The 12,239-nt window shown below is 49.0% G+C and overlaps 1 protein-coding gene across 1 annotated transcript in view; it reads left to right on the forward strand.

Moving 5' to 3' along the window:
• Map6 (microtubule associated protein 6) overlaps positions 1 to 6,993 on the forward strand; it is a 64,306-nt gene extending 57,313 nt beyond the window's left edge. The window contains exon 4 of the mRNA XM_032893009.1: positions 5,835 to 6,993. Within this exon, the coding sequence (XP_032748900.1) occupies positions 5,835 to 6,858 (1,024 nt within the window). The 3' untranslated portion in view covers positions 6,859 to 6,993. The remainder of the gene's footprint in view (positions 1 to 5,834) is intronic.
• The last annotated feature ends 5,246 nt before the right edge of the window (positions 6,994 to 12,239 follow it).

The following is a 12,239-nucleotide window of genomic DNA, read 5'->3' on the forward strand; positions in this document are numbered from 1 at the left end:
ATTGCCCAAGACCTCTCAGGCAATAAGCAGCACAGAAGGAAAGATCAGGCCAGCCTGTCTGTCTCACTTCCAGAGGTTTGCGCTGTGGGGCCCCCCAGGCCGGGAGGTAGAAGGACCCTACCATGGAATGTCTGAAGCCGACTCAGGGCAGCAGATCCAGTTATACAGGCTATCCATACCCCAGACGAAGAGCAACCTTGTGGCCCAGAGGGACCGAACCCAATCACTTTTCTATCCCATCACCTCCCCAGCTTCCACTGGAGGGGCCCTCTGTCCCTTGTATACAGCACCGTGAGTGTGACCCCAGCTGCCCTAGAGGCACATGCCACAGAGGAAGGCTGGCAGAAACAGCAGGGCCACACTGTGACCGTCTAAGGATAGTGAGGGCTCACGATAACCACGAGGGTGGTTCTGCGCATGGGAAACCCTGTCAAAATCAACCTGATTTTCAAAATCAATGCCTAATTTATAAAAGAAAGAAAACCAAATATCCAGCTAAACATAGCAGTCTCCATTTAAGGAAGATTGATGTCTCAACCCTTCTACATTATTCGAACCAAATCGTAACTAATTTAAGCACAGGGATCCTGCAATAAGTGGGCTGTAAATGTTCCATTGCTGTTTACAAACCTTGTAAAGCCACCACAGATTCTTTAACTTTACATGGCATGTCTCATTTAACAAACGGACGAATGGCTGGCTTAGACACAGCATGCCGCTCGCTGTTCAGGCCGGGGCCAGCCAGGCAGACTTCTCTTCCCATAGAGGCCTGCAAACACACTAGGACATACTTACCTCTGCTTCATTGACACTGGACACCGGGAGTGGCAGCCATTCTGTAATCTTTAAACGTGTATATCTGCTTGTTTTTATTTTTAATTAGTTGAGGTGGGGTCTTCCCATGTAGCCCTGATTGTCCTGAAACTTAACCAAACTAACCCCAAACTTAGAGATCTGCCTGCCTCTGCCTCTGCCTCTGCCTCTGCCTCTGCCTCTGCCTCTGCCTCTGCCTCTGCCTCTGCCTCTGCCTCTGCCTCTGCCTCTGCCTCTGCCTCTGCCCTGCCTCTGCCTCTGCCTCTGCCTCTGCCTCTGCCTCTGCCCCTCTGCCTCTGCCTCTGCCTCTGCCTCTGCCCCTGCCTCTGCCTCTGCCTCTGCCCCTGCCCCTGCCCCTCAAGCACTGGGACTAAAGGTTCACACCCAAAATATTTGCTTATTCACGTGTGCCACTCACCAGAAGTGTTGAGAGTTTATTGGAAAGACTCATGTCGCTAATCTTTCCCCAGTCTGACTAGACAACTTACTCCCCAGAGTCACTTTGGCTCCCAGATTTTGCTTCTGATAAAATAGTGGAGGTGCTTGCTTGATTTTCCCTTAGAAACATCAAAAGTCAGAAAGTGCTGTTGGTTTGTGTTTTGAGGTAAGATTTCATATAGCCCAGGCTAGCTTCCCACTTTTAATGTAGTTCAGGAACACCTTAAACTCATGATCCTCCTGCTGCCTCCGCCTTCACCCGACAAGGGCTGGGGTTATGGGCCTGGGCCTCTATGTCTAGTCTATGTAGTGCTGAGCTGGAACGCAGGCTTGGTGCGTCCTAGGCAAGCACTCTACCAACCGAATGGCAACCCTGATTCTCCAGAAGAATTTTTTAATTTATTTGTTTGTGTCCTGATTGTATTTGCAAAAAGGGCATAAGAAAAAAAAGGAAATAATTTATAAACCTAATTTCATTACCTGTTTCATATTTTTTTAAAAAAAATTACAAAGCTAATTTGGATAATCTAATTCACCAAACTACTTTGAACTTTTGATTCACACAAGCTTTTCCTAAAGCTAATAAAAAAAGAAAGAGAGGAAAGGGTGGAAAAGGCATGTTTTAGGTTTATTTAACTCATTTCTGATCCTTTTAAACATGCATTTTGAGTGTGTGTGTGTGTGTGTGTGTGTGTGTGTTTGTGTGTGTACACCACATGTGTGCAGGAGTCAGAAGAGGTTTCAGATGCCTTGGAACTGGAGTCACAGACAGTCATGAGCCACCATGTGGGTGCCGGGAACTGAACTTGTGTTCTCTGGAAAAGCAGCAAGTGCTCTTAACCACTGAGCCACCCCTCCAGCCCTCTTCTCTAATTTTTTTTTTAAAAAAGGTTTTAATTGCATTTATGTAAGCGTGCATGTTTAGGTATATGGACACGCTCATTCCGTAGTACACATGTGTAAGTCAGAGGACAACTTGTGGAAGTTGGTTCTCTCCTTCCAACATGTGGGTTCTGGAGAATTAACCTATAGATGAGTGTCAAGCTTGGAAATGGGTCATCTTACTGGCCCTCATTTCTAATCTCAATTCTAAAGTTCATGAGATTTAAGGTAGTTGATGAGTAGTTAAAGAGATTTAACTACTAAGATAAAAACGTTGCTGGCAGATCAACATGAGTTAGAGCCGTATTAATGAAAAATGGCTGAGAGTGTTCAGTAGGCTTAGAGCCAAGGCTGTGGGAACCCAGGGCCCACAGATCCCAGCACAGGCTCAAGGACCGCTCTTGTGTATGAACTTTATGTCAGCAGAGGGCGCCAGTGCCCTGTCAGTGGGCTAGGGGCTGCAGCTAAGTAGGGCCACACTGCCTAAGCTTCTTTAAGATCATACCCAGGCCACCCAAAGATCTGAGAGGATACATCTATCAGACTTCCTGCTCGAGTCTCTTCTAAGTCCAGCTTTTACCTTCCCTCTGACCACCACCCAGCACTGGAGGGGTGTTAGTGCTGTGTTTGGATTCTACAGGTCTCTCAGCCTTACCTGACCCTCTGCTCACACTCTTAGTTTCTCTAGTGACATGACAGCCTGGCTAGGACAGCTGTCTAACCGTGTGGTGCTGAGCCAGCAGGATGAGCTGGCCTTCTCTTATCCCCATGTTGTTCAATGATCGCAGTGAGACAGGATAGACAGACTCTTATATTGTCACTGTGCAGTCTGCTGAGTCAGAGATGCCCAGGTTACTTGAGATGCTAAACACAGTAAAGAGCTTGTAGATCAAGCTTGTGTGTGTGTGTGTGTGTGTGTGTGTGTGTGTGTGTGTGTGTGTGTTGTGTGTGTGTGTGTGTGTGTGTGTGTGTGTGTGTGTGTGTGTTGTGTGTGTGTGTGTGTGTGTGTGTGTGTGTGTGTGTGTGTGTGTGTGTTGTGTGTGTGTTGTGTTGTTGTGTGTGTGTGTGTGTGTGTGTGTGTGTGTGTGTGTGTGTGTTGTGTGTGTGTGTGTGTGTGTTGTGTGTGTGTGTGTGTGTGTGTGTGTGTGTGTGTGTGTGTGTGTGTGTGTGTGTGTGTTGCTTCTAATGAAATAGATAATCATTCTACTGCCTAATGCTGGCGCCATGGTTCAAAGTGCTGTGTCCCTGCCTGCCAGTCATATATCCTGGGTTAATATCATTACAAACAATGAAGAGATGAGAAGCCTGAGGCCAGAGAGTTAAACCAGAGTAGGCCAAGGAAATATCCTGAGGTAGGGACAGGCTAGGGGTCTATCAGGGAATAGAGTACTTGCCTAGTTCAATTCTCAGCACCACATTAAAAACAAAAACAGTGTGGTGGCCACACACCTGTGTCCCTAAACACTCCAGTGGTAGAGGCAGGACAGGAGTTCAGAGTCATCCTCAGCTGTGTAACCATTCAAAGTCAGCCCGGACTACAAGAGACTTTGTCAAAAAGAAAAAATAAAAGAAAAAGAAATAAAAGGAGAGAAAATGAGAAAGAAAGAAGAAAACGTGGTCTCTAAGAAGCAGTCTGGCTAGGGATGGCTCAGGGGTGCACTGGGTGCTTACCTTGTATGATTAAACTCTGAGTTCCAGCAGTAATATCACCAGAAAGAAAAGGGAAAACATAAAATAAGAGAAGCAGGCAAAAAATTCCTCTAAAAGTCTACCTAGAGGCCTGAAGAACTGGCTCAGCAGATCTAAGCATTCATTGTTCTTCCAGGGGATCTAGGTTAGATTCCCAGCACCTCCCATCTGCAACTCCTGCCCAGAGGATCCGACTCCCTTCCCTGGCCTCCTTGGGCATGGCGCATATGTGGTGCACATACACAAAGACAGACCCCCACACACACACATTCATATACATACACACACACTCTCACACACTCACACACATACACACACACTCACACACACATACACACATATACATATACACAGACACACACACACACACACACACACACACACACACAGAGAAAGCTCCTGTCAGGGTCTGTCAAAATGCTAACAGATATTGTTGTTACAAAGTATAAATGAATAATACCAAGAAGTGACTTGTACTGAAGACCTTTGTGAGCCGGGCCCTCTGAGGGAAAATGCACAGGCCCCAGAAGCAGAAAGAGCTAGGCTCTAGTTCCTGCAGGCCCCTCAGCTCCTCATCGCTGGCTCTCTGCAGACCTCAGCTTCTGTCTCCAACAAGCAGGGAGGTAAACCCCTTGCTGTGTGTCTTTATACCCATGAGTTTCACAGGGCTTCTGTGTTGCTGGCATGAGTTGTAGAAAGAAGGGATTTGGAAAGAGGGATGTGCTGAGGTGTGCCAGGGTCTGTGACATTGGCTGAGCAACACCACTCTTCAGTGGCAACTGTCAGCCTAGCCTGCACAGAAGGTGTGTGCACTGCAGACCAGAGGACTCAAGGTTGGCTAGGTCTGGGTTGGCAATGAGTTGCCCTCAGGTGGCAGTGTTTGCGCATGCTCCCTGCAATGAGGGTGGACCAAGGGGTGGGGCAGGTGGCTTCAGTCAGCCACACGGGGCAAGTATCCCATGAGGGCTTTAGGGAGGGGCTTGGGCACTTGGATTTGGGAAATAAACCCACAGGAGTCTTGGAGCAAGTGAATGCAAGCGTCTGAGGGAATGGAAGTGGGAGTAGAGAAAGGGGATTAGGGCCTGAATGGGGAGCCCCATCTAGTCGTCTACCAAAAGCTTGCAGGGGGAGCAGACAATACGGGTGCTACTGGAAGCAAAGAATTAAAGAGCAGGCATATTAAAAATAATTTGGTTTTTATTATTACTATGTGTGGACTGTTCTAAATGTGAATAATGAGATATTCTTCCTCTTGGGCAGTGGTTTTCAACCTTCCTAATGCTGTGACACTTTAATACAGTCCCTCGTATTATGGGGACCCCCAACCATAAAATTATTTCCATTGCTCCTTCATAACTGTAATTTTGCTAAGGTTATAAGTCGTGATACACATATCTGTGCAGAATATCTGATGTGCGACCCACGGTTGAGAGTGGCTGCTCTTAAGTAGGCGTGGAGGGGGTAGGTAAGAAGGATGTTCTGGCCCCTTTTCCGATATGCTGTAGACCCCTTATTCTTGCCAGTAGCCATCCCTTAATAGAGTTAGGGGAGGAAAGAACCTTGGAAGGGCCTAGAAAAACAAGAGAAGCTGGGTCTCTGAGAGCATTGAGTAGGCAGAAATAGAAGGTTCAAAGGATGGGCCTGCAATACAGGAAGACGTAGGGCTATGTGGAATATACCCTGGGTGGGCTGCTGGGGTGCCCACTAGATGGTTCAAGTCTGGGGACATTGCTGCTGCTATGTCTCAGGTACTGTGCCCTTTGCCACTTGCAGATTCTAATCAATTGGCAAACACATTGAATGACCAATAATTCCCTGAGCTGCCCTGCCTGGGCTGCCCTGCCCCCACTCTGCATTCCCTATTGATGCAGAAATCCAATTTCTTCTTAGCTCCTCTGCTAAGAGCTACCCTGCCCCAGCCCCATGAGGCCAAGTCTCATCAGGCAATCTGTGCTCTGCTCTTACCCTGCCTGATACTTGGCCCTCAGTGATCGTCTCTTTCTCCTTTGCAGGAGCCGGGTCAAACCCACCAGTGATAAGAATCAAGGTCCTGTAGCCAAAGAGCCACACAAGGATCAAGGTCCTGTGGCCCCAGGTCTTCCGAAAGGCCAAGGTCCTGCGGTCCAAGAGCCTTTGAAGGATCAAGGCCCCATGGTGCCAGGACTGCCAAAGGACCAAGCCCCTGTAGTCCCAGGGTCCTTAAAGGGTCAAAGCCCTACAGCCCCAGGCCCGCCAAAGGATCAAGGTGCTGTGCTCTTAGGGCCCATGAAGGATCTAGGTCCAGTGGCCCCAGCATCCGTCAAGGATCAAGACCATATGGCGTCTGAGCTTCTAAAGAACAAAGATTCTGTCCCCTTAGCACCAGCCAAAGCCCAAAGCCCTCTGTTGCCAGAGCCTCTGAAGACTCAGAGTCCTGTGGTTCCAGCAAGAGCTAAGGATCAAAGCTCCCCAGCACCAGCACCAGCACCAACGCCTCTGAAGGACCCAGGTCCTGTGATCCCTGAGCCTGAGAAAGGTGGAGCTCCCATGGTCCCAGAGCGTAGGAAGGACCAGAATGCCTCCATCGTGGCATCTCTGAAGAACGAAGTTCCTGTGGTCTCCGAGTCTGTGAAGAATCAAGGCTTAGGAGGCCCAGAGCCAGTCAAAGACACAGGTACGGATCTGAAAGGACATGGTTCTGTGTTTGTGGCACCTGTGAAGAGCCAAGGTCCAGTGGTTCCTGAGCCAACTAAGGACCAAGACCCCATTATCCCAGCACTAGCCAAGGACCAAGGTCCCATACTCCCAGAGCCTCCAAAGAATCAAGGGCCCCCTGTGGTCCTTGGGCCTATAAAGAATCAAGACCCTGTAATTCCAGTACCTCTGAAGGGTCAGGATCCCGTGGTGCCAGCCCCAACCAAGGACCAAGGTCCTACAGCCCCTGACCCTCTGAAGTCTCAAGGTCCCAGAGGCCCTCAACTGCCCACGGTCTCACCTTCGCCCCCAGTCATGATCCCAACAGTCCCCCATGCGGAATATATTGAGGGATCCCCTTGATTCCCTTGAAATGCCATGAAGGAGCTGGCAGTGGAGGTGCTTCCCTCCTGGGGAGGCGGAGACACATATTTAATCTGCATGAAACCGTGCTGTATAGTCTTGCTGGAATCTAATAAAACTGGTTCCTCTGGCTCAGCGGTGTCTCTGGCTCTGTGGTATTGGAGTGCGTGTGTGTGTGTGTGCGCGTGCTATGCACACCGAGAGTGGATGAGTCTGTGGAGTCAGAAACACACAGTTCTTAGGGTTTGTCAGCATGACCTAGGGATAGGCAGGTGCTGAGCGGTTTTCCTGGAGAGACATGAACAGATGCTGACTTACCCTAATGGGACAGAGCAAAGAGATGGCCCGCCCACCTAGTTTAGTAACCATTGACTTTATTGGGTTCACGTAACAGGACTATGGATACAGCATTACCTACAGGAGCATGTCTGGCTCAAATACAAGACTCACTAAAGATGTATCCCTGAAGATTTTTGCATAACTTTCTGGACAGTCTTCCTGTTCCAGAGATCCTTATTCATACAGCCTTGAAGCACACGCAACTTTGTGAATCTGGTATGTTTCAGGAGCTTCCTGAGACTTTTAAATTCCACTCACTGTCTGAGCCTTTACAGCCTTCCTCCAGGAGGAGATGTTTCAATTCTCAGGAAATAGCTGCACAGTAGTAAATGATGCTGGGAGACTGGGGAGGGGACCATAAAGGCAACACAAGGATCTTGTGAGCTCACAAGAGGCACATCCCAGCAGGGTGGGCCCTGGAAAGGTCAGAGTTGAAGCCCACAGATGAACTAGAAGCAGGTATTCAACTGAACTGGGGGAATTTGCCGCGATAGTTATTGGTCATGAAGTCAGTGGTATAAAGCTCATTCAAGCCAGGCCTCAAGCTCGTTGATATGAGTCTCAGGACTCTGTAACGAGGCTCAAAGCAAACACGTGCTGGCGCTTGCTCATTCTGCATCCATGACAGCAGAATTTGAGGTTTACAAATATCACCTTAGCTGGGCACAGTGCTTACAGGCCTGTGGTCCCAGTGACCCAAGAGACATTGTATGAGGATGGCTACATGGGGCAGGGGTCTTATCTATGTATCCCAGGTTTGAACTCAAGATTCTTCTGTCCCTGCCTTCCAAGTACTTGGATTACAGACATGTGTGGGCTACTGTGCCTAGATGAAATACATTTTTAAAAATAAATTAAAAAATTTAAATATTCCAAGTTCCCTGCCCATTCACACGTTAGCCGACTTTTCCTCAAGCAAGTGCTCTGTGAGAAGTGGGGCTGCTGCCGCCAGGAATCTCAGTCAACTTCTGTTGTTGCTATATAGTTTTTTTTGGGGGGGGGCTATTTGTTGTTTGTCTGATTGTTTTGAGATAGGGCCTCTGCAGCTTTGGGGACTCCTCCTGCCTCAGCCTCCCTAGTGCATGGGGTTATAGGTCTTTTACCATGCCGAGTAAAGTGGGATGAGGCTTTAAGAGCACAGTGCAGGAAGATGTGTGGTAGGCAGGGCAGGAAGACTTCCTGGAGGAAGTGGCCATAGTGCTCTGAAGGGTTTTGGAAGAACCAGGAGTCCATATGATATGGGTACAGCTGGAGGGTGCAGTCAGCCTCTTTGGCTTTTATCCAAGGAACTCCATTTGCATAAGGACTGTGGGTCTGGAGGCAGGGTTTGCGGGTGGTGAGGGGTTAATTGCCACCATCAAGAATGGTCTGTTTTGTGTTCAGTCCCCGAGCTGGGAGGGCAATTGCTACAGGACGGAGAACCACAGCCACACTATGGGGAAGAAATTGGGGGTCGGGGGTTGGGGAGAGACACTGCCAGAAGCTCTGAAGCTCGGCCTGGTCAGAGGCAAGGCCTCCACTCCTCCACTGATATGGTGCTGTTTTGTTTTTCTTCCATAAAATGTATATTTAATAAACATACTTAGAATCATTAAATATATTAAATGTCTTAATTAAAGCACAGAGCAGGGGTGAGGAAATGGTTCAGGAGGCAAAGCAATTGTCACGCAAACCTGAGGACCTGAGTTTGGACCCCCAGCACCCATGAAAGAGCCAAAGCTGGACACAGGAATGCACACATCTGCAATCCCAGTATCCCCCTACCAGGAGATGGGACAGAGGCAGGGGAATTGCTGGAAGCTCTCTGGCTGGGCTAGTGAGTCATGTGCAGCACAACAATATCCTTTTCTTTCTTTTTTTTTTCTTTTTTTCGGAGCTGGGGACAGAACCCAGGGCCTTGCGCTTGCTAGGCAAGCGCTCTACCACTGAGCTAAATCCCCAGCCCCAGCAATATCCTTTTCAAACAAGGTGAGGACTAACTCCTGAGGTCCTCTAACACACTTGGTGTTTCCGGCACAAACACAAACACACCCTCACTCACACACAACAAATGAGAGAAAGAGAGGGAGGGAGGGGAGGGAGGGGAGGGGAGAGAGAGAGAGAGAGAGAGAGAGAGAGAGAGAGAGAGAGAGAGAGAGACAGAGAGAGAGAGAGACAGAGAGAGAGAGACAGAGAGAGACAGAGAGAGAGAGACAGAGAGAGACAGAGAGAGAGACAAAGAGAGAGAGATCAACAGCCTCAGGGAAATTGGGGAGGGGTAACAGGATGCTGGACTGTCACTCCCCTAAAGATGATCCCTCAAACCCATGCCTATTCTTTGTAAAGTCATAGATCACCCTCAAAGTAGCTCAGCTGGTTTCTTGCAGAGAGACCATCACAGACCACGCTAATGACCTGACTTCCCTAGCAAGCCTCCCGCAGGAAGCTAGCTGGAGCTGCCCCTCTGCCCCACTCACACAACACTAGGGTTTCCTGTCCCAGAGCTTGTGACCCTGTGAGAGTGCAGTTAGTTAAGGAGATCTGAAGGCAGGAAAATGCCACTTGTGTACATTTGTTCCTCTTCGGTTCAGGTCTTCCTCACATACAGCAGGTAGACGGGGATGTCATCTCTGACAGCATTCCCTGAGGGTCTCTGAGCAGCCAGGGGGCACATGTCCCGGAAGCCACTGGCTACCAGACAGGCTTCCTGGAGGCAGGTCTGGACATGGCTGTGTTGTGGAGACAGTGGTTCCCACAGGATGATCACAAGAGGAAACAGTTCCTTTAGGGATAGAGTCAGAATGAGGGAGAAGTAGCCCAGGGCAATGCTCAGGAGATAAAGAGACCAGAAGAGAAGTACTGAAGATGGTGGGAGCTGCCGGCCCAGAGCCACAGGAAGGACCAGTGTCACAAGTGTTGGGCTGACAGTGTCACAAGAGAGCTGAGAGACAGTACAGGTGTGTTCTAAGGGCAGGCAGATCTGGAAGCCCAGGGAAGTCTAGCTCATTATTCAACTTTGTAAGAGTCTGTGGTGGTGGTGGTGGTGGTGGTGGTGGTGGTGGTGGTGGTGGTGGTGGTGGTGGGTGGCGGCGGCGGTAGCTGCTGCTGCTGCTCTTTTTTTTTTTTTTTTTTTTTTTTGTTCAGACAAGGTGTTGATAGTTCTGGAATTCACTCTGTAGAACAGGCTTGCCTCTGCCTCCTGAATTTTGGGATTAGGGGCGTGTGCCACCAATGCCCAGCTCTGTAAATTAGTCAAGGCTTAGATTTAAAAAAAAACAAAACAAAAACCCAGCAACCTCAGCACACGGGGATGAGGATGAGGCTCAGTCTATGAGCAGCAGGCTATGCATGCATGCATGTGCACATGTGTGTGCACACACGAGCACACGTGAGCACACACGAGCACACACAAGCAAACCCATATGTCCTCCACTGCATCAGAAGGCAGAGTGGCCCTCATCCTCTGGTCCCTTAGGGGCTGACTTCATTCATGGCCTGGCTCTTCCCTAAAGCAGATCCTTGTTCTCCAGCCTTCCCGTGTGGCCTGCAGATGCCTCACAAAACAGGTTGAGGACAAGGCCCAGGAGACCCTTGCCACATCCAGGCATGCACTGAGAAAGAATGGTGGTTCGTCTTACTAGTCTCTCAATTTCATGTATGTTCACAAACTTTCCTGTTTGGGGCTGGAGAGATGGCTCAGTGGTTAAGAGCACTGACTGCTCTTCCTGAGGTCTTGAGTTCAATTCCCAGCAACTGCATGGTGGCTCACAACCATCTGTAATGAGATCTGATGCCCTCTTCTGGTGTGTCTGAAGACAGCTACAGTGTACTAATACATAATAAATAATAGTAAAATAAAATAAGGTTTTCTATAGTGTCCACTGGCCAACAGTACAGTCACTGGTAACCTTGACAATCCTCAACTCTCTAGAGTGCAGGGAACAGAAACTTGAGTCCCCTGAACAGGAGACAAGTAAGGGGAGAAACCAAGCGTTTCCCTACCCAACACATGGTTTGCTGAAGTCCCTTAGAGCGGTCAGAGGACACACACCAGGAGTATCTGGGAAGAGAGAAGAGTTTGTGACTTCCAGTCTCTTGGTGCCTCCCACACAGGGACTGTCCGTTCTCATCTCGCTCAGTGGGGAGACAAGCACCCAGCGTCACACCCAGGTCCTTCCCTGGGGTTTACATGGGTCCACACAACATCCCCACCTGCTGCCATCACCTTTGGGTCTTCTGAGTCGCTGGCCCACAAGACAGAGCTGCTTGCTCTTCACCTGGGGCCACCCGGCATCTCCCACTTCCCAGGACACTCGGCACTGGGTCAGAACAGCACCAAATGTGACCTGTGTTGCTCTAAAACATACAGAAGCCCAACAAGGGTGGTCCAGCAGTGTCTCTACCACCAAGGAAAGGCAGAAAGCCCAGCAAGCCATTCTGAACTCTGCAGGTCTTTCCTGGAATGATCCGGTTTCCTGGACATCCAGAGGCTTCACTCACACACAGGTCTCTACCTTCTTGTGGATCTTGTTCTCCATTCTCAGGGACATCTGTCTCTTTGGCACATCTAAAAGACCTGCTGCTTACTAGGACCATGGTATAACTGATGTGGTGGGCAGGATGCTGTCCTGAGATGAATGTGGAGGGATTAAAAATCCCCATCAATTAAATAACAGAAACCCAGAGACTGGATGAGTCAAGATGAGAGAAGTATACTGTTGTCCCTATCAAAAGGGAGGAGCCTTCACTGCGAATTCCTTACAGAGAAAGAGAAGCTGTCAGTTTCACATCAGTGACAACTATGTTCTCATGAAGACATCATATCTATCTAGGATGGCCTGACTAAAAGCCACCATTAGATTAAGCTCACAGCAGGGCCCTGTCATTCTCTAAGAACTCTGTCAATACATACAGAAAGAGAGAGGAATAAAATTAATATGACAGAAACCACCTGCGGAGGGCAGGTAAATTGGCTTACCAGGTAAAGGGTTCGCAGTCTGACCTGAGTTTGATCTCTGGAACCCACAAAAAGTTGTCCTCCTACCTCTGCATGTGCTCTTGTG

Source organism: Rattus rattus, chromosome 2, assembly GCF_011064425.1.
Source record: "Rattus rattus isolate New Zealand chromosome 2, Rrattus_CSIRO_v1, whole genome shotgun sequence".
Lineage (NCBI taxonomy): Eukaryota > Metazoa > Chordata > Mammalia > Rodentia > Muridae > Rattus > Rattus rattus.